Here is a 24,005-nt window from a genome sequence, read left to right as displayed (position 1 = left end):
ACTCCAAATCTCAAAAGAGAAACTGCAAAATGACTATTATGATATAAACCTTCTGTAATATGATACATTATTTGTAACAGGATTTTTTGTGGGGGTGGGGGTGTTTTTTCTTACTAGGCTGGCCATGTCTGCGGAGATGATGTAGATCTGATTGATGGACGTCCTACAGGCTCCATTAGAATTTCATTTGGCTATATGTCCACTTTTAAAGATTCACAGGCCTTTCTGAAGTTCATCGTGGACTGCTTTGTGAAGAAAGCAGTCCAGCTGGATAAGAATTTAACTTCTCAGGCATCTCAAGGAAAAGCTGTTTCAGAATCCATGAGGTTGCCGGCAGACAATAACCAAGCAAACAAGGCTAGAATTGTCGCTAATAAATTATTGCAGGAAGCTATCACCTCAAAAAATGGTCTTTTTAAAACTCCATCCGTGATGCAAGAAGCCAACAATGTGCATCTGCCTGAGCCAGAAACAAATGGACATGATGTGCCCATCAGTGTAAGAACAAGCAATGGGAAGCCAGCAACCCTCGTCAAAATTTACCTTTACCCCATCAAATCTTGCTCTGCATTTGAGGTAATGTGACTAATTAAATGTCTTTTTATAACAGGCAGATGTCTGACTTGCCAGCACCATTCCTTGTTCTAATACCTAATAGGTATTAGAACAAAGAATGGTTGCTGGAGAATGTAGTGAAAGCAGCTGGCCTTACGGAGTTTAAAGGAGGTTTAGACAGATTCCTGAGGGAAAAGTCCATTGAACATTATTAATTTGGGGGGGGGGGGGGTTGCCGGGTTCTTGAAGTCTGGATTGGCTGCTGTCGGAGACAGGATGCTCGGCTTGATGGACCATTGATCTTTTCCCAGTATGGCAGTGCTTATGTTCTTATGTAACTGATGAGGAAAGCCATATTCTTACATTTAGCATGATAGTCAAAAACAGAGCGGGATCAAGGCTGGAGTGGGCTTTGATGACAACTCCTATAGTTGGGAAGTAGGACCGGTACTTGGCAGACTTCTACTGTCTGTGCCCCAAAATTAGCAGGAAGAGACAGAGATTAAGTATATCAGTGTTAAATCATGAAGAAGTGGAACCTGTGCAGAGTGCCAGATTCAGCTCTAGCCACCTTGTTGGGCAGACTGGATAGAGCAATAATTTACTATATTACTGTGTTACTATATTTAAAAATATGAAGAAAAACTTGACTTATTTTTTTTACTTCTCGAAAGAAAATAATGAGAGGATCAAAGAGACTATTCAAATTCCAATTCTAACTCTTCTCAATTACCATAATGTCCAACACGTGTCCTTATATTAACAAGAATTCCACATTGGAGTATGATATATCTGGTGGGGGGGGGGGGGGGGGGGAAGCCTCAGAGCCCTACCTCCCCACCTGTACTTTGTTTATAGGTGGCAGGATTTATCAGGGTAGTTTACGTCACAGGCATAAAAAAACCTCCCCAGTTTAATCATTAAAACTCCATATGGTCTCAGTCCATCTGGTTATCCCTTCAAATTTTGACTGATTTGTTAAATCAAGAATGTAAAAAAATTGTAGCTTTCACTAATAAGTGCTGTCAATACTCAGCTGCTAACCGACTGTGGCCAGACTTTTGTCTATGGCTGTCTCAAGGTGTAATGGATTATATCAGCATTTCCCCACACCATCTTCTTCGTAGCATCACTATCACTTCTTCGTAGAGCGGGAATTGCTGATATGATCCATTACACCTTCAGATAACCATAGGTGAAATTCTGGCCACAGTTGGTGAGGTTGGCAGCTGAATATTGACTGCACTTATTAATGAAAGCTAAGTTTTTTTACTTTTTTGATTTAACAAATCACAGTTACAGTTTAAAAGGGTAACCATTTGGATTGAGACCACAAGGAGTTTTAATGATTAAATTAACAAGCAATTATTGACACTAATTGGCAATAATTAGAATCTACATGCACAACTGACTAAACGTATTCTATAACGTGATGCGTGTAAATTCTAAGTTGCATGGATGAAAATGGGGCATGGCCATGGGTGTGGAACAGGCAGGTCACTGGAGTTTATAAAATCTATGTGTGTTATTGTAGAATACACCCGGTCCATGCGTAATTATGCGTCGGCATTTAAACCAAGTAAAATGTGGCTTAAATGGCTGCGAATAAATTTAGTCACGTCAACAGGTGCTTGGTGCGGAAATTTAGGGTTATTCAATAAAGTATGCCTAAATTAAGGCATATTTTAAAGAATACACTTAGGCTTTTTTTCATTTCAGTGCCAATTTTTTAGGCATGAAATATAGAATCTAGCCCCAAGTGCTGTGAAATGGATGTCTTCCACAGAGGCAGAAGACCAGTGGGCAATGAGGGCTTCCCCCTGACTGATTCCTTGTCCTCCCCCTTAAACAAGATTAGCAAGAACAGAAGGTAAGACAGATCCAGAACACATAGAAGGCATCTCAATTAAATTCCAAAGAAGTGGAGAAGTGATACACAGCTCCAATTTGTGAAGAGACAAAAGAGTTTATTCCAAACTACTACTACTATTACTACTACTTATCATTTCTATAGCGCTACTAGACGTACGCAGCGCTGTACACTTGAACATGAAGAGACAGTCCCTGCTCAACAGAGCTTACAATCTAATTAGGACAGACAAACAGGACAAACAAGAGATAAAGGAATATTAAGGTGAGGATGATAGCACCAAATGAAAGACCTGACACGGGTCCATGTTTCAGAGGGAATGCTGCCTGCATCAAGGGTCTATTAAATTTGCTCTCTAGAAAAGCAATCCTCTATGTATGGTGCGAAAGAAAATGAAATCTACTGTAGTGTGTAAAGTGAGAGTATCTCTTCTTTGCACTCTTCCTTTTGAAGAAGAGATACTCTCACTTTACACACTACAGTAGATTTCATTTTCTTTCGCACCATACATAGAGGATTGCTTTTCTAGAGAGCAAATTTAATAGACCCTTGATGCAGGCAGCATTCCCTCTGAAACATGGACCCGTGTCAGGTCTTTCATTTGGTGCTATCATCCTCACCTTAATATTCCTTTATCTCTTGTTTGTCCTGTTTGTCTGTCCTAATTATATTGTAAGCTCTGTTGAGCAGGGACTGTCTCTTCATGTTCAAGTGTACAGCGCTGCGTACGTCTAGTAGCGCTATAGAAATGATAAGTAGTAGTAAAGTCTCTGCCGCTACTGCACAAATGGTGCAAAAAAGGCCTGTCGGGTCTTTTTTTTGGAGCTTTGGAATAAACTCTTTGTTGTCTTCACACATTGAAGCTTTGTCGTTTTGCATAGAAGTGTTTCCTGTTTCTGTGTGATACATCTCAATCAAGCTGCCATCTTGATCTCTCCCCCTCGCTGTGGCAAGGTGATTGCAAGTCTTATATTGGCCCAGTAAAAGGCTATTGAAAGCTTAAAAAAAACATCCAGCAAAGGCTTACAAATCTGAATAGTAAGTAATTAGTATTCTCTTGAAATATAGCTTCATGGACCCCAAGCATGGTCCTTTGACAACTGGTGAAAACTTGATTACTATGTGATAATTGGGAAGAGGGCAATTTACATTACAAAGATTTGTTAGCAGAGAAGCTGGTGTCATCAAGAGTATTTTGGCCTCCTGGACCATGGGATGCTTTTCCAAACACTGCTGAGCAGAGAGAGTGTCTTCTTTCAAATAAGGGAAGAAGTGTCTTCAGCAGCAGACTGGCTAGCCTACTGAAGAGGGCTTTAAACTAAAATTCTTAGGAAAGGATAATCAAAGCCCCCAGGGAAGTACAAACCCTCAAGTGAAGCATTAAATACCTCTACACAAATGGGGAGAAAGGGGCAATGTATGGAAAGCAGTATATACTAATGCCCTAAGTATGGGAAAGAGTTTTAGATCTTGAGGCTATGATGGAAGAGGCTGATTTGGATTTAGTGGCGATCACAGAGACATGGTTCACAGAGAACCATGACTGGGATATAGTTATACCAGGCTATAATCTGTTCAGGAATGACAAAGTAGGAAGAAAGGAAGGGGAGAGTGGCATTATATGTTAAAGATAATATTAAAGCCACACAATTGCAGGACCTATAGGGAAAGGAAGAGGCACTGTGGGTCAATCTGGAAAGCGGGAATGACAAATGTATTTACATTGGTGTGATATACAGGCCTTCACAGAGATTTAATTGAAGAATTTAAAATATAGCTGTGAAAGGGGAAGTACTACTAATAGGTGATTTTAATATGCCAGATGTTGATTGGGGTATCCCTACTGCGGGGTCTTTTAGAAACAGGGAGATCCTAGATTCTCTTCAGGGGGAACTGTTCCAGCAGTTGGTAATGGAACCCACATGGGATGGGGCCATACTGGACTTAGTGCTTACTAATGGGGAGAATGTTTCTGATGTTATCATCTGGCATCCAGTGATCACCAGATGGTGTGGTTTAATATTAAGATAGGTGTGGAAAGGATTATTTCAGAAGTGAAGGTTCTAGACTAAAAAAAAAAACTAACTTTGTTCAGATGGGGGATTACTTCAAGGAATTGCTGCCTGGATGGGAACATCTGGAAGAAGTTGGAAAGCAGTGGGCAAAACTGGAGGTTGCTATTGTAAGGCAACAAACCTTTTTATAAGGCAAGTAAATAAAAGTAAGAGGAAAAGGAGACCGCTTTGATTCTCAAAAGTAGTAGCTGAAAAAATGTAGGGCAAAAGACGTTAGCCTTTATAAACTACAGGAGATCACAGAAGAAGAAGACAGGCAACAATATCTGGAAAAACTAAGAGAAGCTGGTAGAGTTGTCAGGAAAGCAAACATGCAAATGGAAGAAAAAATAGCCAATACAGTAAACTGGGGGAGACAAGATATTTCTTACATATGTTAGTGATGGGAGGAAGTATAAAAGTGGCATTGTGAGACTCAGAGGTGAAGGGAAGGACTATATAGAAGCTGATAAAGATAAGACAGAATTGCTTAACAAATATTTCTGTTCTGTGTTCACATCTGAAGGGCTGGGAGTAGGACCACAGAAGAGAAACACAAATAGGAATAGAGGGGTGGTAGTCCCTGAATGATTTTCAGAGGACTGTGTTAATGAGCAGCTGGCTCAACTGGCATACGTGTGAGGGTAATGAAGGAAATTAGGGAAGTTCTAGCTGTTCTGCTGGCTGACCTTTTCAATGCTTCTCTAGAAACGGAAGTGGTCCCATAGGATTAGAGAAGAGCAGATGTGGTCCCTCTCCACAAAAGCAGAAATAAGGAAGAGGTTGGGAACTACAGGCCAGTAAGTCTGACCTCTGTGGTTATTAAATTAATGGAAGCGCTTTTAAAACAGAGAATAGTAAAGTTTTTGTACTCCAGTGGATTACAGGACCCAAGGCAACATAGTTTCACTAGAGGCAGGTCTTCTGAGAACAATTTGATTAATTTCTTTGACCGGATGACCAGAGAGTTGGGTCGAGGGAGAGAACTAGATATGGTGTATTTAGATTTTAGCAAAGCCTTTGACACGGTTTCACATAGACTAATAAATAACCTGAGTGCCCTCGTTATGAGCCCTAAAGTGACTGACTGGGTTAGGAACTGGATGAGTGGAAGATGACAGTGGGTAGTGGTAAATGGAGCTCATCCACAAGTTTTGGGTCTTGGGCTGGTTCTGTTTAACATTTTTCTAAGCGGTATTGCTGAAGAGCTATCTGGTAAAGTTTGCCTCTTTGCAGATGATACCAAAATCTGCAATAGGGTAGACTCCCCCAATGGCGTTCCTAGGCTGGCTGACACCTGGGGCGGATCGCCAATGCGCCCCCCCCCCCCCCCCGATGAAATTACACCCCCAGGGTACAGTGCAAACCCCCCCCCCTGGCGAAATTACCCCCTCGGGTGCATTTTTACCTGCTGGAGGGGGGTGCCACGCGCCTGTCGGCTCCGAGTCCGCTCGTTAACTGCTGCTCCCTCTGCCCCAGAACAGGAAGTAACCTGTTCCGCGCAGAGGGAGCAGCAGGGAGGGAACGAGCAGACTCGGCCAACAGGCACGCAGCACCCCCCCAGCGGCATGTACCCGGGGCGGACCACCCCCACCGCCTCCCCCCCTTGATATGCCACTGGACTTCCCTGCTGGTGTGAATAACATGAGGAAGATCTTAGCAAAGCTAGAGTAATGATCTTGAATTGACAGCTAAGATTTAAGGCTAAAAAATGCAGGACCATGCATTTGGCCTGCAAAAACTTGAGGTAATGGTACAGTTTAGGGAGTGAAGAAATTTTGTGCATTAAAGAAGAACAAGATTGGGTGTGATCATATGTGATGACCTTAAGGTGGCTGAACAGATAGAAAAGTTGACAGCAAAAGCTGGAAGGATGCATAGGGAGAGGAATGGCCAAAAGGAAGAAGCAGGTGATGATGCCCCTGTATAAGACACTGATGAGACCACATTTAGAATACTGTGTATAATTCAGTAGACATTACCTTCAAAAAAATATAATCAGAATGGAGTCGTTCCAGAGGGTGGCTGCCAAAATGGTCAGTGATCGTCATCAGAAAGCATATGAGGACAAACTTAAAGATCTCAATATGTATACTTTGGAAGAAAGGTGGGAGAGGGGAGATATTTATTTATTTAAAAATTTCTATTCTGCCTACAACTAAGTGGATTATAATAAAACATACATGATAATGTCACAAATAAAAAAAACTCTTCATACATTATCAAAGCAGTAATCTCAACCCCATAATAGAGACATTTAAATACCTATGCAGCATAAATACACAGGAGGTGAGTCTCTTTCAGTTGAAAGGAAGCTCTGGAACGAGGGGTATAGGACGAAGGTGAAAGGGGATAAACTCAGAAGTAATCTGAGGAAATAATTCTTCATGGAATATGTGGTGTATTAGTGGAACAGTCTCCCAGTGGAAGTGGTGGAGACGAAAACAGTATCTGAATTCAAGAGAGCTTGGGACAAGTACATAGGATCTCTAAGGGAGTGATAGGTAGAGTAGATGACATAGATGGGTATTTATCTGCCAACATTTTACTCTGTTTCTAGGTTTCTTTCAGAAATATGACATTTAGGTATAGCAGTAATATTTGAAACATCACCCTATGAATATTTTAAGTGCATTTTCTTTCAGCCAAGTTAATAACGTGGTCACCTTAGCAATGACTTCATTAAATACATGCAATGAAATAAGTGCATCGTGTGTACAGTTACCCTGCATCTGACTGTATCCAGCATTGTGCTGGTGAGCCATTTAACAAATGTCAAAAGCAATAGAGTTTTCTGCGTAAGAAGTTGCCAGTTATCTGTCAGTGTTTGGCATCCAAAGGAAAACTGAGCTCAAAGCCAGTGACAAATCACCTGCATTTTAAATATAATTTTTCCAAACAATTTGGAAATAACTGTAAAAATGCTAAGCCTTTTAAAAACTAGAAGTAATGAAGTATGACTTCCAAAAAAGTCCATTTGTCAAAGAAAAAAAAAAACAAAGGAATGTGTTGTTCCTGTACAGTGTCGCAATTACATTTTAAGATGCATAGCCTTTGAACATGTGAGAACGATAATTAGTTTGTTTCCAAATGTCAAGTATTATATCCAGGTCATAGAAGAAAGCCTCATGGTTAACCTTTATTTAGACAAAATAATGTGAATACACACACTGCATCATGTATTTACTATTAGAAAATACAATACAAGTTTAATGAAAGCAAAGCTGAGGGAATATTGCTAACACTCATTTTGTCTCCAACTCTAATAAGTGCCTTAGGGGCAGTGGCGTAGCGAGGGCAGCTGACACCCGGGGCAGGTCACCGCTGCGCACCCCCCCCCCCCCCCGGGTGCAGCACGGTGCAACCCCCCCTCGGTGCGCGCACCCCCCCCCCCTCGGAGCGCATTCTTACCACTGGCCATCCGCCCCGACTGCACATCGTCACTAGGAGCTGCGTCGGCTCCACTGGTTCCCTGCTCTCTCTGCCCCGGAACAGGAAGTAACCTGTTCCGGGGCAGAGAGAGCAGTGAACCAGTGGAGCCGACACCCCCCCAGCGGCGTGCACCTGGGGAGGACCGCCCCACCACCCCCCCTTCCTACGCCACTGCTTAGGGGGCCTTTTACAAAGCTGCGCTAGCGTTTTTAGCTCACGGTAAAAAAACCAGCCAGTGGTAAACGCTGAGACACCCATAGGAATATAATGGGCATCTCAGCATTTACCGCCAGTTGATTTTTACCTCGAGCTAAAAACGCTAGCGTGGCTTTATAAAAGTACCCCCTTAGGGGAGAATTCATCAAGCAGCTTTAGGGCCTTTGCAAGGGCATTGGAGCCTTAAAACACGTTAGGGGAATTAACGTTCAGTTCTAAGAACACTGCTGGATGAATTCTCTGCTTAACATCCTAAGAAAAGAACCCATATTTTCATCTCTAAATTCATAGACCATTTTATCCGACTTAGGGGCTGAATCCCTAAAACTGCATTCCTGCTGAAAATGTTCTTTATGCCAAAGGTACAAAAGTCCTTTTCTTGGTACAGCAATCATGGTATTATGAAGAATCAAAAACATATACTTCCATATTCATAAATGAAAAAAGTTATTATTCTAGATAAATGGTACTTGACTCAGAAGAATATCATTCTGCTATAGCATTGAGGGGTCCTTTTACTAAGCTGCGGTAAAAGGGGGCCCGCTCTAGCGTCAGCACATGCTTTTGATGCACGCTGAGGCCCCCTCTTACCGCAGCGGGTAAAAGGCTGTCTTTTTTGTGGAAAAGAAATGGCCCTGCGGTAAGTGAATGGCTTGCTGTGCGGCCATTTTGGAGGGGGGGCGCAATTACCGCCCCCCATTGAGATGGTGGCGAGGGCTCCCACACAAACCGATGGAAACCAGGCAGTGCTGCAATTATTGTCGGGTAAGCACTAATGCTACAAAGATAGAAAAAATATTTTTGTAGCGCCGGAAATGGTGCACTCTGGGGGTGGGAATTGCCTCCGAACTCCTGCGGTAGCCTGGCCGTACTTCCAGATTGGCACTCAGCAAGCCTGTTGCCATGTGTCAACCCTTTAGTAAAAGAGCCCCTATGTATGGCTCAGCTGCTTCAGAGATGATATTCCTAACGAAAACGCAGTCCAAACTCAGCAAGATTAAACTCAATTCACATCAGGCACGACTGTCACTACAAGCTTCACTACGATCTAAAATTACAAACGGTGCCAAGGGGGTTTTATCAGTGGCATACTAAGGGGGGGCGGTGGGGGCGGTCTGCCCCGGGTGCACGCCGCTTGGGGGGTGCTGCGCGTCTGTCGGTAACTCTCGTTCTCTGCTCCCTCTGGTCCCGGAACGGGTTATTTCCTGTAACGGGGCAGAGGGAGCAAGGAACGAGCGTTGCTGACAGACGCGCGCCGCCACCCCCCCCCCCCCCAGCAGGTAAAGATGCACCGGGGGGGTTGTTTCGCTGGGGGGAGCTGCACCTTTCTCGTCCCCTGTCCTGCCCCTTCCACGCTCTCACCTCCCCCCTGTCATATCTCCTCCCCCTCCCCTTACTCTGCTATCCCAATCCCTGGTGGTCTAGAGGTACCTATTCGGGGCAGGAAAGAGCCCCCTCTTTCCTGCTCGGCAACTGCTAGCTGCCCTGCATCCTTCTGTCCTGTGATGAGTCCAGCTCTCAGCATTTCAAAATGGCCGCCGAGAGTTGAAGTCTTGCGAGGCTGCTTCAACTCTCAGCGGCCATTTTGAAACGCCGAGAGCCGGACTCACCACAGGACAGGAGGATGCAGGGCAGCTAGCAGCTCCGGGCAGGAAAGAGAGGGCTCTTTCCTGCCCCGAAGAGGTACCTCTAGACCACCAAGGATTGGGATAGCAGAGTAAGGGGAGGGGGGATAGTCGCGTTTCGCCAGGGGGGGGGTCGCGTTGCACCTGGGGGCGCTGCACCTGGGGGGGCGCTCGGCGATCCGCCCCGGGTGTCAGCCCCCGTAGGTACGCCACTGGGTTTTATCAACCAGTATGATCCAAATATCAGATGTTTCCTATATCATTGTCATCAATCCAACATGTATCAACGCTAAGTCTACATCAAGGAAAACCTCAGATTTAACACTGGATTACTGGCAATCATCACCTCTAAAAATGCACCACTAAGCCTAGATATATAGTAGGCAGTAACTGGAGTTTTTGAACCCTTTGGAATTTCTCTAGGTTTTTTTTTTGGGGGGGGGGAGGGTTTCTGTACTAATAACTAATTGTGCTTCTAACTTCTCGTGATGTGGACTTTGCTTTTGTATTATTGCTTGATGTGATTATTGCTTCATTTTCTTTATGGAGATTTCTTTATTTACCTTTCTCGATATATTTGAGATGTATTGGAAAAAGCATAAAATAAAGTGAGACCTTTTTATTGGACTAACTTACCTTGGGGCCTTTTACTAAGCTGCAGTAAAAAGTGGCCAGCACTGTCCCCAGCACAGGGCTTTCCTATGTGTTCAGGTCACTTTTAGTACGGTGGTAAAAAGGTCTCATTTTCCATTTTGTCTATTAATGTCCACACACTAATTTCCCGATTATCGCATGGCCATTAGCACATGATCCCTTACCGACACCTATTTTCTAGGTGGTAAGGGCTCCCGCGCTAACCACGTGCTATTCAGTTAGTGTGCTGCAATGTAACTATGCTAATTGATTAGTACTACTACTTCTACTACTACTTAACATTTCTAGAGCGCTACTAGGGTTACGCAGCGCTGTACAGTTTAACAAAGAAGGACAGTCCCTGCTCAAAGGAGCTTACAATCTAAAGTGCTGGGAATACCTACTCTGTGCCCCCAGACCCACCCCCAGCACTAAAAAATATTTTCTATTTTTTAACGTGTGCCAAACACAACACTACCGTGGAATGCCTGGGCACGCCCCGCGATAATGTCTGTTACCCTGCGGTAAGCATGTGTTAGTGCTTACCACAGCTTAATAAAAGGGCTCCCTTATTTTTTTTAACCTTTTTTTACCTTATTTCTCCTTTTTTGTTTTTACTTATTTACCTTTAAAGCAGCCACCATACTACTTACTTCCAAGAAAAAAATTGGTTGAATAGCAGCAGAAGCCAGTGGCGTGGAGGGGCATTTTTGAAAATTGGAACATTTTCCTCATTATATCCATCTTAGAGTCATTTTCGACCAGGAAAAACATCTGGGTTTCCCTTTCAAAAATGGCTCAAAGATAGAAGTTTTTGCACATAAAACCTACAAAAAAGAGCCATGTTCCATTGTCCAACTTATGAATGCTAAAAAAAAACAGGCACTCAAACATCTGTCTGGCATCATTTTGAGAAAAATAGCTACACAGATGTCCCTGCAGATCAGGGGGAGAGGGGTGCAGTGGACTTTCAACAACGGCACCCAAGTACATTTCCCACCATAGCTCCTTTATTTTGCATTGTGAGCCCTCCAGGAACAGACTAAAATCTACTCTACACCATTACAATAGCCGTCCACAGACCTGCTAATTCTCCCGCACTCCTGCCGGGTACCTGAGATCTACAGCTGTGCAGCCTCCTTTTCCAGTGACATCAGGAAAGGCCTTCACTACTGGTTCCAAAGCAGCAGGACATGGTGTTTTATGAAGGCATCTCCTGCTTTCACTGGAAAGGGAGGCTACTTCTGCTGCCCCTGGCTGCAAACCACCGTGTTCCGGGTCGGAGCTGTGGGCGGGTCTGGATGGAGTTATAAGTGGGCTTTGCGGTGCTATGGGCAAGTTGGGTGGAGCTATGGGCAGAGTGGGGCAGGGCTATGGGTGGGCCCTAAATCTCCCACTCAGGAGGTTGACCCCCCCCCCCCCCCCCCCTTGACAGCTTTGCTTCCACCCTGCAGGTGTCTCCTATATTTAGGTACACAATATTAATCAAGGTTCACACTCAATAATTGGTCGTATATCAAATGTTCACATACCAACAACCGTTTAAAATGCAAAAATTCTTTAATTTTTATTTGTCAGAAAATTAGCTCATAGTCATTTAAAATTTTCTTATCACATGCATACACTACCATTCTCTCACATCCACACATACCCTATTACAAAAGGTTTTCCCTTGATAACTAATATAAATGAAATCAGACTGTTACTAAACAAGGACTAGTGCATCACAATGAAGTTGATTAATCGTCCTAATACATAAATCCTTTCCACATTGAAAATCTGGTTCAAATTTATCAGATAAATTCCGTTCTTTTAGGACTTCACTGCAGATGTTCTCTCTTGAAGTTGAATGTCTTTTAAATCGCTAACTCTAAATGGATGATTATCTTCAACCCACATACATCCGGGTTCAGCACTTCCAAATTAGTATTACAGTCACCTATTGGTAAATGCTATTCCTTATAGGATTATATCACAGTAAGAAGTTGATACACCACGGAACCTGGACCCGACATGATCATGTTTTGCTACAATCAGCGTCTTCTGGGGTCTTGTTCAGCTCCTCCAGGTGGTTAGGTACTGAACTCCAGCGATGCTCAGGTGAAAACGTCCCTAAGGACGCATGAGTGAGCGTCCTTAGGGACGTTTTCACCTGAGCATCGCTGGTGCTATTGTGGCCTTGAACAATGTGACTCCGTGACTAAAGCTCTGAGAGGGACCTCTTTAATGATGTTATTGGAGACCATCTTAATCACTCTTTCAGGGGCCCATTCAATACTACTTACAACTTGTGAGAAGCAATAAGTTTAACAGTTCTCAGTTTCTGTTCAGTGTACTATATAACACATTAAGTTCCAGTGCATTAGTTGTGATAGTTTCTGTTTACTCCAGTAGAATAGGGGAATTCCAGCTTGTGGCTGGATCCTTGTTCCTTGAAACAGATTTTTTGCATATATGTATACCACAGGCACTAAAAAATTATCCCCCAGATTCTATATAATGCAACTAGAGTTGTGTGCACAAATCTAGGCGTATTCTGATTTGTGCACACAACTCAATTGGTTAACAAGCCAGTCATCATCGATAATTGAATGTTAAGAAGCAATTATTGGTACTAATTAGAACTAATTAGAATTCAAGTGCACTACTCACTAAGCATGTTCTATAACGTAGTCCACGTAAATCCACTGTGCGGATCCCAAAAGGAGGGGGGGGGTGGCTGTGGGAGGAGCATGGACACTCCTAACATTTACGCGCAGTGTTATAGAATAACCTGTTCTGTGCTTAAAGTTAAATGTCAGCATTTACATCAGGTTTTCATTGGTGTAATTTGCTACACCTAAATTCTAGTCTCGTGGACGGGCTTAGGTGTATTCTGTAAACCGCGCCTAACTTTAGGCATGACTTATAGAATATGCCTAAGTATCTTTCGATCTGCACTGATTTTTTAGGCGTCATAAATAGAATTAGGTCCTATATGTGTATGAGTAGACAGAGAGATAGATGGATATAGCTGTTCACGCAAACATTTTAATTGGAAATGATCACCAACTTAAAATTTTTAATCGCAGTTAATTGTATTTTAAATGTTTTGTCCAATTAGTGCCACTGAATATCCCCTCAGTCCACCATGGTAGTATCTAGGCAGTTAGCCATATTTATTTGTTTATGCATTTACAAACCACCTATATCTAAGCAGGAGTACAAACTGCACATACATAATCAAAAATCATTAAAAATTCACAATACAAAAACATCCTATATAATAAAAAGCACCTCCAACATTCTGAAGCTGACTCCGTGGCAGTGAAAGTTTGAAGGATTCGTGCTGCCTCTAACGCTGTATCCATCTCCTGAATTGACGTCACGTACTTCCGGGTTCGTCACAAACAGCACTGACCAACCACAGGATAGCAGCACGAGGCACAACCTCAACGTCTATAGCCTTCCCTTCAAGTTCATTCCCTCGGAGTCCTGCCCTCGCGGAAAGAGGAAATGACATCAGCAGGCGAGACTCTGAGGGAACGAAGTCGAAGGGAAGGCTACAGACGGGCAGGGCTTTCAAAGATGCGGCCGCTTCGACAGAGGTAAACAAGGGAACGAGGAGAATCAAGGGGGGGGCAGGGGAGCAAGGAGAATCTCTGGGTGGCTGGAGGGGGAGCAGGGGAGAGAGGACAATTGCTGGGTGCCTGGAGGGGGGCAGGGGAGAGAGGACAATTGCAGGGTGGCTGGAGGAGGGCCACGGGAGACAGGAGAATCGCTGGGTGGCTGGAGGGGGGGCAGGGGAGATAGGAGAATCGCTGGGTGGCTGGAAGGGGGCAGTGGCTGGAGGGGGGCAGGGGAGATAGGACAATTGCTGGGTGGCTGGAGGGGGCAGGGGAGAGAGGAATCGCTGGGTGGCTGGAGGGGGGCAGGGGAGAGACGAGAATCGCTGGGTGGCTGGAGGGGGGCAGGGGAGAGAGGAGAATCGCTGGGTGGCTGGAGGGGGGGCAGGGGAGAGAAGAGCATCGGTGGGTGGCTGGATGGAGGCAAGGGAAAAAGGAGAATCGCTGGGTGGCTGGAGGGGGGGCCAGGGAGAGAGGAGAATTGCTGGGTGGCTGGAGGGGGGCAGGAGAGAGAAAAGCAGTGGCGTAGCGAGGGCGCCATGCTGCGCCCCCCCCCCCCCGGTGCAGCATGGCGCGCGCACCCCCCCCCCCCCCTCAGAGTGCATTCTTACCACTGGCGCTCCGCCCTGAGTGCACATCGTCACTGGAAGCTGCGTCGGCTCCACTGGTTCCCTGATCTCTCTGCCCTGGAACAGGAAGTAACCTGTTCCGAGGCAGAGAGGGCAGTGAACCAGCGGAGCCGACACCACCCCAATGGCGTGCACCCGGGGCGGACCGCCCCACCGCTCCCCCTTCCTACGCCACTAGAGAAGAGCATCAGTGGGTGGCTGGAGGGGGGGGGCAAGGGAAAAAGGAGAATCGCTGGGTGGCTACAGGGGGGGCAGGGGACAGAGGAGAATTGCTGGGTGGCTGGAGGGGGGGCAGGGGACAGAGGAGACACACTCGCACCCAGCAGTCTCACTCTCTCTGTCACACACACACACATTCGCACATTCACTCTCTCTCTCTCTCACACACTCTCTAAAACATACACACTCTGAGAAAAACCTTGCTAGCGCCCGTTTCATTTGTGTCAGAAACGGGCCTGTTTTACTAGTAAATAATAAAACCAACTAGAAAAATCTACTACCCAAACACATAATGTCAAAACTCAGCCTGTGAGCAGTTAGCTAACCAGATAAAGTTAGGCCAGCAAAATGTGTCCTAACTTTACCCAGTTAACTAACTGGGTAGCAAACTAAATAGGAAGGTGGGGGGTGTGTTGCCACTCCCCTCCTCTCCAAGAGCATCTACCCCTCCCAGTGCCCCTCCCCAAAGCATCCCCCTCCTGAACCCCCCCCCCCCACACAAAGATCCCCTCCAGAAGCCCCCCTCAAAGCACCCACCCCCTCTTGAGGCCCAGAAAGCATCCACTCCCCTCCTAAAGCTCCTGCACCCTCTTGAAGGCCCCCTTGGGTCTACCTTAAGGATGTCCCGAAGGTTTAGCACTAATAAATAGGTAGATATACATTTATACACAATCATCTTTTCCATGTCCTGTGGTATAATACTACAAAGAGTATACTATGACAGATATTTAAGAACTCTGTTTCCATGCAAGGGTCTGTCGTACTTTTGGTTCACTAGATTGATATGTTCTTTAACTTCTGGATATAACCTACTTTTTTAAAGATCAATATTTAATTTTATAGTCTTGTTTGAAATGTCTCTTGTTGCCTTCTTTAAAGATAGATACAGCACTGTGAAAGATGGAAAGCATTTCCCCAGAGGCAGCACAGCGGGTGCATAAAATACACAGAGAAGAAGCTTTTTAAGCACTGCTTTTGTGCCAGTGACCCCAAACAATGCTCTAAAGCAGAAATGTTCTTTGCTAGTTTTTCAGGTAACCAACCTGAACAAATAAACCTGGCCCTCAGAACAAAAATGCAAAAACATGCCTCATAATGATTCATGTTGGTTATTCCGACAGGTGGACATGTTTGTAGCCCCTAAGAGTCAGGGTTGTGCAACTCTGCCTGAAATGCCATTCTTTACAATAATTTGCTATATCTGTCCAAACATAGGGACTGCAGAAACATAGGCTGCCTAGTTTATTTAGAAAAATGCCCTATATTAGGAAGAGGTTTAAGCAAACCTTCCCTATAATCAACTACCACGGTCAGCGTTTATAACTGGATTTCAACACCAGTATCTGGATACCAGCTGGCACTGAATATCCAGCTATAACTTAGCCACTGGCATGTAGCCAGGTACCAGCAATATTCAGCTCTGTACCCAGATAATTAATTAAAGTTAGGATGGACTTTTGGCTGTCCTGACTTTGTCTGGATAGTTACGCACTTAGCAAACTGAATATTGCCACTAACCAGGTAAGTGCTGGTGCATCTCTGGTGTCTGTCAATCCGGGAATTGAGTGTTTGGTCTGACAACTGTTTCTCTTGTTTGAGTGATTTGTTTCTTTCCTATGTTCAATTGGCGTTCAAATCCCATTTTATGTAAATTGTATTTTATTGTGAGATGATCTGGCCTGCATTCAGTAACAGTAAGATATCAAGACTTTTAATAAGCATAAGTACACAAGAACATAAGCCTTGCTATACTGGGACAGACCGAAGATCCATAAAGCCCAGCATCCTGTTTCCAACAATGGCCAATCCAGGTTACAAGTACCTGGGCAAGATCTCAGAACAGTAAAACAGATTTTTATGCTGCTTATCCTAGAAATAAGCAGTGGCTTTTTCCCAAGTCCATCTTAATAATGGCTTATGGACTTTTTCTTTCAGGAAATTAATCCAAACCTTTTTAAATCCTGCTAAGCTAACTGCTTTTACCACATTCTCTGGCAACAAATTCTACAGTTTAATTACATGTTGAGTGAAGAAATACACGTTGTAGCTTCATTGCATGCCCCCTACTCCTAGTATTATTAGAAAGAGTAAACTCTGCCCAAGTTCAATTCCAGCACTATCCAGATAGTGCTAAGGCGGTCTGTCTGGATTTTCAGTGGAATTCTACTACTACTACTACTATTTAACATTTCTAGAGCGCTACAAAGTGTATGCAGCACTGTACAAACACAGAAGAAAGACAGTCCCTGCTCAAAGAGCTTACAATCTAATAGACAAAAAGTAAAGCATTTAAATTTAAAATATTTAAGCAGTCAAGCACAAGAGAACAGTCACAGAAGGACTGAAGATGTTGAAGGGTGGTCAATGTGATTAGGTGTAACTCTGGTTGGAGTAGTGGGAGAAGGTGATAGAAGAATAGAAATGGGTGAGGTAAAGTAATGAGTGGGTTGATAGGGAGGTTATATAAGACATGTCACTCTAGGGGTGGGTGGGTAGAGGGGTAGAGTGGGTGGGATTAAGTCTAAAGCAGGAGAAGGTATTCTCTGCAGCCTGTCTGTGAGATGGAAAATGCTCTCTGAAGCTGCTGCTATAAGTTGTTAGTTTTCTCTCCCTGAAAGAGATCCAAGCCAAATAATGCTGCTGAAAATTGAGGTATGGGCCTGGTGAGCGAGACTTATTTGTGTAGGAGCTCTTACCCACCTAGCTCCCACTGAATATCAGCTGCAAAGTATTCATAGCTAACTGATCAATATACAAAATATCCAAAAGTATCTTGTGTTGTCTGGAAATCTGATTGTTCATGTTTAACTACTACATTTTTAAAAAGTCTTCCACAAGCCTTAAAAATTCACTTGATTGTAAATTATGATGAGTTTTCAGCTAAGCCAGGATCTATGGGCCCAATATTCAGAAAATGCTGTGCTTCTAAATTTGTGTCCTATTTTCAGCCAAACTTAGGAGCATAACTTTTCAGCTGAGAATTCATCTTAATTTAAGAGCTTAAAAGTTATCCCCAGATTCCATATATCATGCCAAGATTTCTGTGCGGAAATCAAAGCGTATTCCATAATAATGTACCTAAAAGTTACCACCCTGTATAGTAAGCCACGTGGCAATACCAACACAGCCCGTTCAAAGTGAATGGGCTGTGTCAGCTTTAGCGCACCACCAGCCACAAGTGCGGCTTAGTAAACAGGGGGGTTAATTAGTTAACAAGCTAATCAGCGCTCATAATTGGATGTTAACAAGAAATTATCAGCATTAATTGGCATTAATTAGGATTTACGCACACTACCCGCTAAGCATATTCTGCAAAGCGGTGCGCATAAATTCTAATGTCTGCTACCAAAAAGGGGGCGTGGCTATGGGTATAGAATGGACGAGTCAAGGGTGTTCCGGAAGACTACACGCAGGGTTATAGAATACACATGCTGTGTGCCTAACTTAGGCGCTGGTATTTACGCTGTTTTACTTGGTGTAAATAGCCATGCCTAGAGTTAGGCGCTGTTATGGTCGCTCGGCATATTCTATGTACCATGCTGAAATTTAAGCTTATTCTGTAAAGTACACCTAAATTGAGGCATACTTTGTAGAATGCATTTAGGCAAGTTTCATTTTGGTGCTGAATTTTTAGGTGTGATATATAGAATCTAGTCCTATGCTCATAAATTTAGACCTACCATTTGTTTGCCTATATTTATGTATTTATTTTTAATTGTTTTATTCATACATATCAAGTAACAAATGTCATAAACTTGAGGATCAGAAAAGAAATATCAAATATTAATTAATCAAAAAGAAAGAAAAATCCATATTTAGTCCACAATATATTAGAAGGGTCAAATGGAAATCTAATCAAGGTAATATAATATAACAAAGAGAGCAGAATAAACTAAACAGAAGTCTGCAGCCGGTTCGCATTACTCTATTGGCTGAGTGCTAGGACTTACTACTACACCAACAACAGTAACTGACTGGATTACGGCAGAAAACCTTGATCTAATCTTCATTAATGAAACCTGGATCCATGATCAAAAAGACTTTAGCGCGCCCTTATGCAGGTCTTTCCCACGCATTTAGGCTGTTTTTTCCACGGATATTAAAAATGGATATTTTCATTGTTTTCAATGTATGGCTGTATGCTAATGTTAACATTAATATGCAGCCATTTGCAAAATTTACCACAGGAGCGCTTGCAGCCACTCATTCGGAGGAGGTAAGGGCTCCCACGTTAACCATGCGCTAACCAGTTAGCACACGGTAATGTAGATGTACTAACAGGTTAACATAGGAACTCTCACTCTCTGCTTCTGACATGTCTCCTTAAAAAAAAAAATTGCAAAAAAATTAATGACTGTACACTTAGCCTGCACACTTGGCAAAACTAACACAGAATGCTTTAACACATCCTGTGTTAGGCCATTATTGCTGTATTAAGCGTGCATTAGTGCCTAACGCAGCTTAGTAAATGGGCCCCTATGTAAAACTACCTAGAAAAACTAAAAAAGAAAAACAGCTTGAAATAAAATGTAAAAAAAAAAAAAAAAAGTGTCCACACTCCTAATTGCTTGTTGCATGTATTTCTTTTGCTGAATTTACCATAACTAGAGATTTTCCTTAAATGACTGATGTGTTTTTTTTCCTTTTTTTTTTTTCTCAAAAAACTTATCAGGTCTCAGAATGGCCTGTAGGAATGCAAGGATTGCTCTATGACCGCAACTGGATGATTGTGAACCAGAACGGTGTTTGCCTGAGTCAGAAGCAGGAACCCAGGCTGTGTCTGATACGTCCCTTTTTAGATCTGAAACAAAACAACATGGTCATCAAAGCAGAAGGTTCGTAAACATAAGCTTTTGTTTCAGTTTCATGTTCTGTTGAAATGGATTTGCTCATAACTGACTGTTACTGGACAGTTTTGTCACGGCACTGAAGTGATTTGCATACTTATACAAGTTCTATACTACTTCAGTTTAAAAGTTGCAGACATATATTATAAACATATTGACTCTTGTTTTAAAAATGCATTTACTATCATAATACTGTATCATGGATACCTTTGCACCACCTGCTATTTCAATAGGCTAATTTAACTTTTAAAAAAAGCATGGATTGTGAATTATTGACTTCCAAGACATGTTCACTTTCCTTTACAATTTATTATTCCACTTTCCATGGGGAGGACAATTTTCAAAGGTCACCTCCTTGCATCAGACATGATTGTATGCGTGAAATGGGGGTTTTGAAAATTACCCACCACATACTCGTGTATAATTATGCTCACAAAGCCAAAAGACACGTGAATCAAGACAGGGTCGGGGCAAAGAGCACGCCTACCAAACATACACACATAGGTTTTCGTGGGTAAGATACTCACACTAATAGTAGGTGGCGATCTATGCCGTTGCCTCTTTTGACTCAATTGATGTAAAGTCTGTGGGTAAAAAGTGCCCACAGACTGAAACCATACATGCATTGTCTCAACGTTGCCACCTTTATTTCTAAAAACTAGAGCACAACTCTAATTATAGACATGTGGAGCTTTTCCCTATGTTCTAAATTAACAGATCATGGCCATTCAGGGATTTTAGCAGACCAGTCCTGGGAAGAAAAGGATTCCCAGAGAAAGCCAAGTTTTGCACTCGTGCCCCATCCAAAGCCAACTACAACCAATAGAAGGGACATGAAAAAGCCAAAGCATGGAGACAGAGGCAGACAAGCTGAAGGAAAAAGAGAGAGAGAGAGAAGAGAGAAGCCTACCAGCAACGACTGTATCAGGAAGAGTAACTTAGCCATTAACCTCATCACTTCAAGAAAAAGGGAAGAATGATAGAGACACTCGGAACTTATGGAACTTCCAACATCCAACAGTTCTACCCACAGTAAAGGACATAGACTAGACATGCTAGCCTACAGGCTCGAGGACAATCACAAGATGGGAATCAGAGATATCCTGTGGTCACCAACCCTGTGGTCAGATCATAGCAAGCTAACCTTTATCCTGGACAGGCCAGAACAGGATAAAAAGAGAATCTACAATGTCCTACCTACCTCCCTTAAATCAAGAGGTAAAATTGATGCAGACCATTTCTGGAACAACATAAGTGAAAGTTCTGTGCTGAACCAACCTGAGACAACTGCCTTCCTGAATCAATGGGACATGAAGAGTTGTGTAACACTGGACGAAATAGCACCTGAGAAATAGCACTGCAATCCCAGGAGAAAAACCATTCCTTGGTTCAATCAGAATTTAACACAGATGAAAAGGCCTGTAGAAGAGGATCCGCAGCAAATCTGATGAAAGCAGAGAGCAGTGGTGTAAATCGATCCATCACTACAAGACCATAATTAAAAAAGCCAAAACCAAATATTATGAAGGCTATGTAGGTGGAGCTCAACTGAGTTTTAAAAAGCTTTTCGAGTTACTTAACAGACAGACGCTTCTTTCTACCTTAGCAGTCTGCAGCAGGCACGCGCTGAAAACTGAGCATGCGCAGGTGCTGGTATCGTGGAGAATAGCGTTTTCATTACCATCAGGGGGAAGTCTTCAGCTGGCGGAGTTTGGGATCCCCACCTGCTACTGCTAATACGTGTGCTACTGTTGGGTGGGCCTGATCCCTAATTGGGTGGGCCCCGGCTCACCCAAGCCAACCTGTGGCTACGCCACTGGCTATGAGGGTGGGCTCAGTGACAGGCGTGGCAGCCGTTTCCAGAGGGTGCTGAGCTACTATCAGGTGCTGCATTGCTGCCTGGAGGGCTCTTCCTCCATCCCTTATTCCTCCTCCAGTGGGGGCATGTCTCTCCACAGGTCCTCCTCCTCCTCAACAGCCCCCTGCTAACTTAGCCCTGTCATGGGATGAAGGGCACCTCCCAGAAGCCAGGGTCCATGACCATCTCCTCCCAGGCCCTCTCAGCTGCAGGCTGGTCCGGGGCTGGCTGCTCTGGAGCTGGCTGTGTGTCACCTGGAGGGTGACCTGTGTGTTTAAAAGGTTTGCAATTAAGATCAACACATCCTACATGGCTTGCATAGTTCTGCTGGGGGCTGCTGATTGGTACCCGGGAGTCATCTCTGATCTATGGCACCAGTGACGTAGCAGGGAACCCCAGAGCCACTGATGTGATATCTGTTTGTCCCCTGAGAGGGTTGTCTCCCTACAGGCATGCAAGATGGGTCCTGGCCCTGCTGGAGGTCCCTGGGTGACCAGGCACTGGCTGAGAGGTGATATGCGACTGCGCTGTTACTTGGCTGGGGCCATTGTTACAGCTCTTGTCAGGGATGTGGGTATGTGAGCGTCCCCATGCCTATGTGGCCTACAGCTGGCTGGGAGATGGCAGGGGACCATATTTGATGCTCTCATCCTTCTGGCCACCTCTACTGAGACAACCACTCCCCCCCCCCCCCACCTGAGGAAGACAGTTTACATACTGGAGGTTGTAAGCCTAGGTATGGGGGCATCTATCAGTAATGTAAACAGGCTAGCTGACCTTGGGGTCATCTTCGACTCCTCCCTCTCCTTCTCTGCCCATATTCAGCAGATTGCTAAACCTGTCGTTTCTTCCTTTATGCAAACCAATAGGGAGATGATATCAAAAATCAGTTTATTCAGAATATTCATATCAAGGACCCAACACGGTCCGTGTTTCGGCGCCAAAGCGCCTGCCTCAGGGGTCACAATCAACTTTCTCTGAGAAGAAGCTGATAGGCTTGAATAATTCCTTTATGTATGCAAGTTAATCCACAGAGAGAACAAAAGAACAGCCAACCCATCAGTTGATTGTGACCCCTGAGGCAGACGCTTTGGCACCGAAACACGGACCGTGTCGGGTCCTTGATATGAATATTCTGAATAAACTGGTTTTTGATATCATCTCCCTATTGGTTTGCGCATTTGTCAGCCTCTACTTTTGCTGTTTTGCTTTGACTTTCCGTGGAGGCTCCTCCTGTCTTCTTGGATTTGTTTCTTCCTTTATAACATCGCCAGAATTTGCCCTTTCCTTTCTGAACACGCTATCAGAACCCTCATCCACACTCTCATCACCTCTCGTTTAGACTACTGCAACTTGCTTCTCTCAGGTCTTCCACTCAGCCATCTCTCTCCTCTTCAATCTGTTCAAAACTCTGCCGCACGACTAATATTTAGCCAAATTTGTTATGCCCATATCAGCTCTCTCCTGAAATCACTTTACTGGCTCCCTATCCGTTTCCATATACAATTCAAGCCCCTCTTGTTGACCTATAAGTGCATTCACTCTGCAGCCCCTCACTACCTCTTCACCCTCATCTCTCCCTACACTCCTTCCCTAGAACTCCGTTCACTAGGCAAATCTCTCCTAATTGCACACTTCTCCTCCATCGCTAATTCCAGACTCCGCTCCTTCTATCTCGCCGCACCTTATGCCTGGAATAGGCTTCCTGAGCCATTACGTCTAGCTCCATCCATGGCTGCCTTCAAATCTGGGCTAAAGGCCTACCTGTTTGATGTTGCTTTCTACTCCTGATTTGAAACTTTTATCTTATCCTTATGTGTCCTTCTGTCTGTCCTTCCCTTATCCTTTTTGGTCCTGTCTGTTTGTCCTGATTTAGATTGTAAGCTCTTTTGAGCAGGGACTGTCTTCTTCATGTTCAATTGTAAAGCTCTGCATACGACTGGTAGCGCTATAGAAGTGATTTATAGTAGTAAGTGATTTATAGTAGCTGACTTGGGGCCCTTACAGATGGCAGGGTTTAGGTTGAGTGGGTGGTGGTTTCCCTTAGGAAGGGTTTATATGCCACTATCATGTAGAGGTTTAAAGGACCCCCAAGTTGGGCATTGAGTGATGTTTCAGAAGGTAGCAGCATACCTCATTATGGACCTCACAATGATATATACAATCAATGAGAGGTCTGGGCCTTGAGAGACCGTCCATTTGAGTGGCAACTAGTGCTCTCAGAGCCCTCTGTGATCAGTGTACTGTCCTTTTTGCACACTCCTTTGTCAGGTACATGTGTGGCATAGGGGTTAGGGCTGTAGTCCCAATGCAGAAGATGTGTGCTCGATTTCCTCAGTGTGTATGTGCTTTATACTGATACTAAAGCAACTGTAAAATAACCTCCTAAATGCTAACCTATGAAACTGTAACAGAGACTTTACTTTGCTCTTACGTGATTGTTCTGGTTCCATTGCTCAGTA

General features: G+C 44.0%; 1 protein-coding gene across 1 annotated transcript in view; it reads left to right on the top strand.

Moving 5' to 3' along the window:
- The window catches only part of MOCOS (molybdenum cofactor sulfurase), a 482,379-nt gene that overhangs the window by 403,216 nt on the left and 55,158 nt on the right, over positions 1-24,005 (top strand). Inside the window, exons 8-9 of the mRNA XM_030204697.1 lie at positions 118-576; positions 19,511-19,673. Coding sequence (XP_030060557.1) covers positions 118-576; positions 19,511-19,673 — 622 coding nt within the window. The remainder of the gene's footprint in view (positions 1-117; positions 577-19,510; positions 19,674-24,005) is intronic.

The sequence above is a fragment of the Microcaecilia unicolor genome, chromosome 1 (genome assembly GCF_901765095.1).
Source record: "Microcaecilia unicolor chromosome 1, aMicUni1.1, whole genome shotgun sequence".
In the NCBI taxonomy this organism is placed as follows: Eukaryota; Metazoa; Chordata; class Amphibia; order Gymnophiona; family Siphonopidae; genus Microcaecilia; species Microcaecilia unicolor.
Note: the sequence above shows the minus strand (reverse complement) of the source record. Positions and strands in the feature narration are given on the sequence as shown.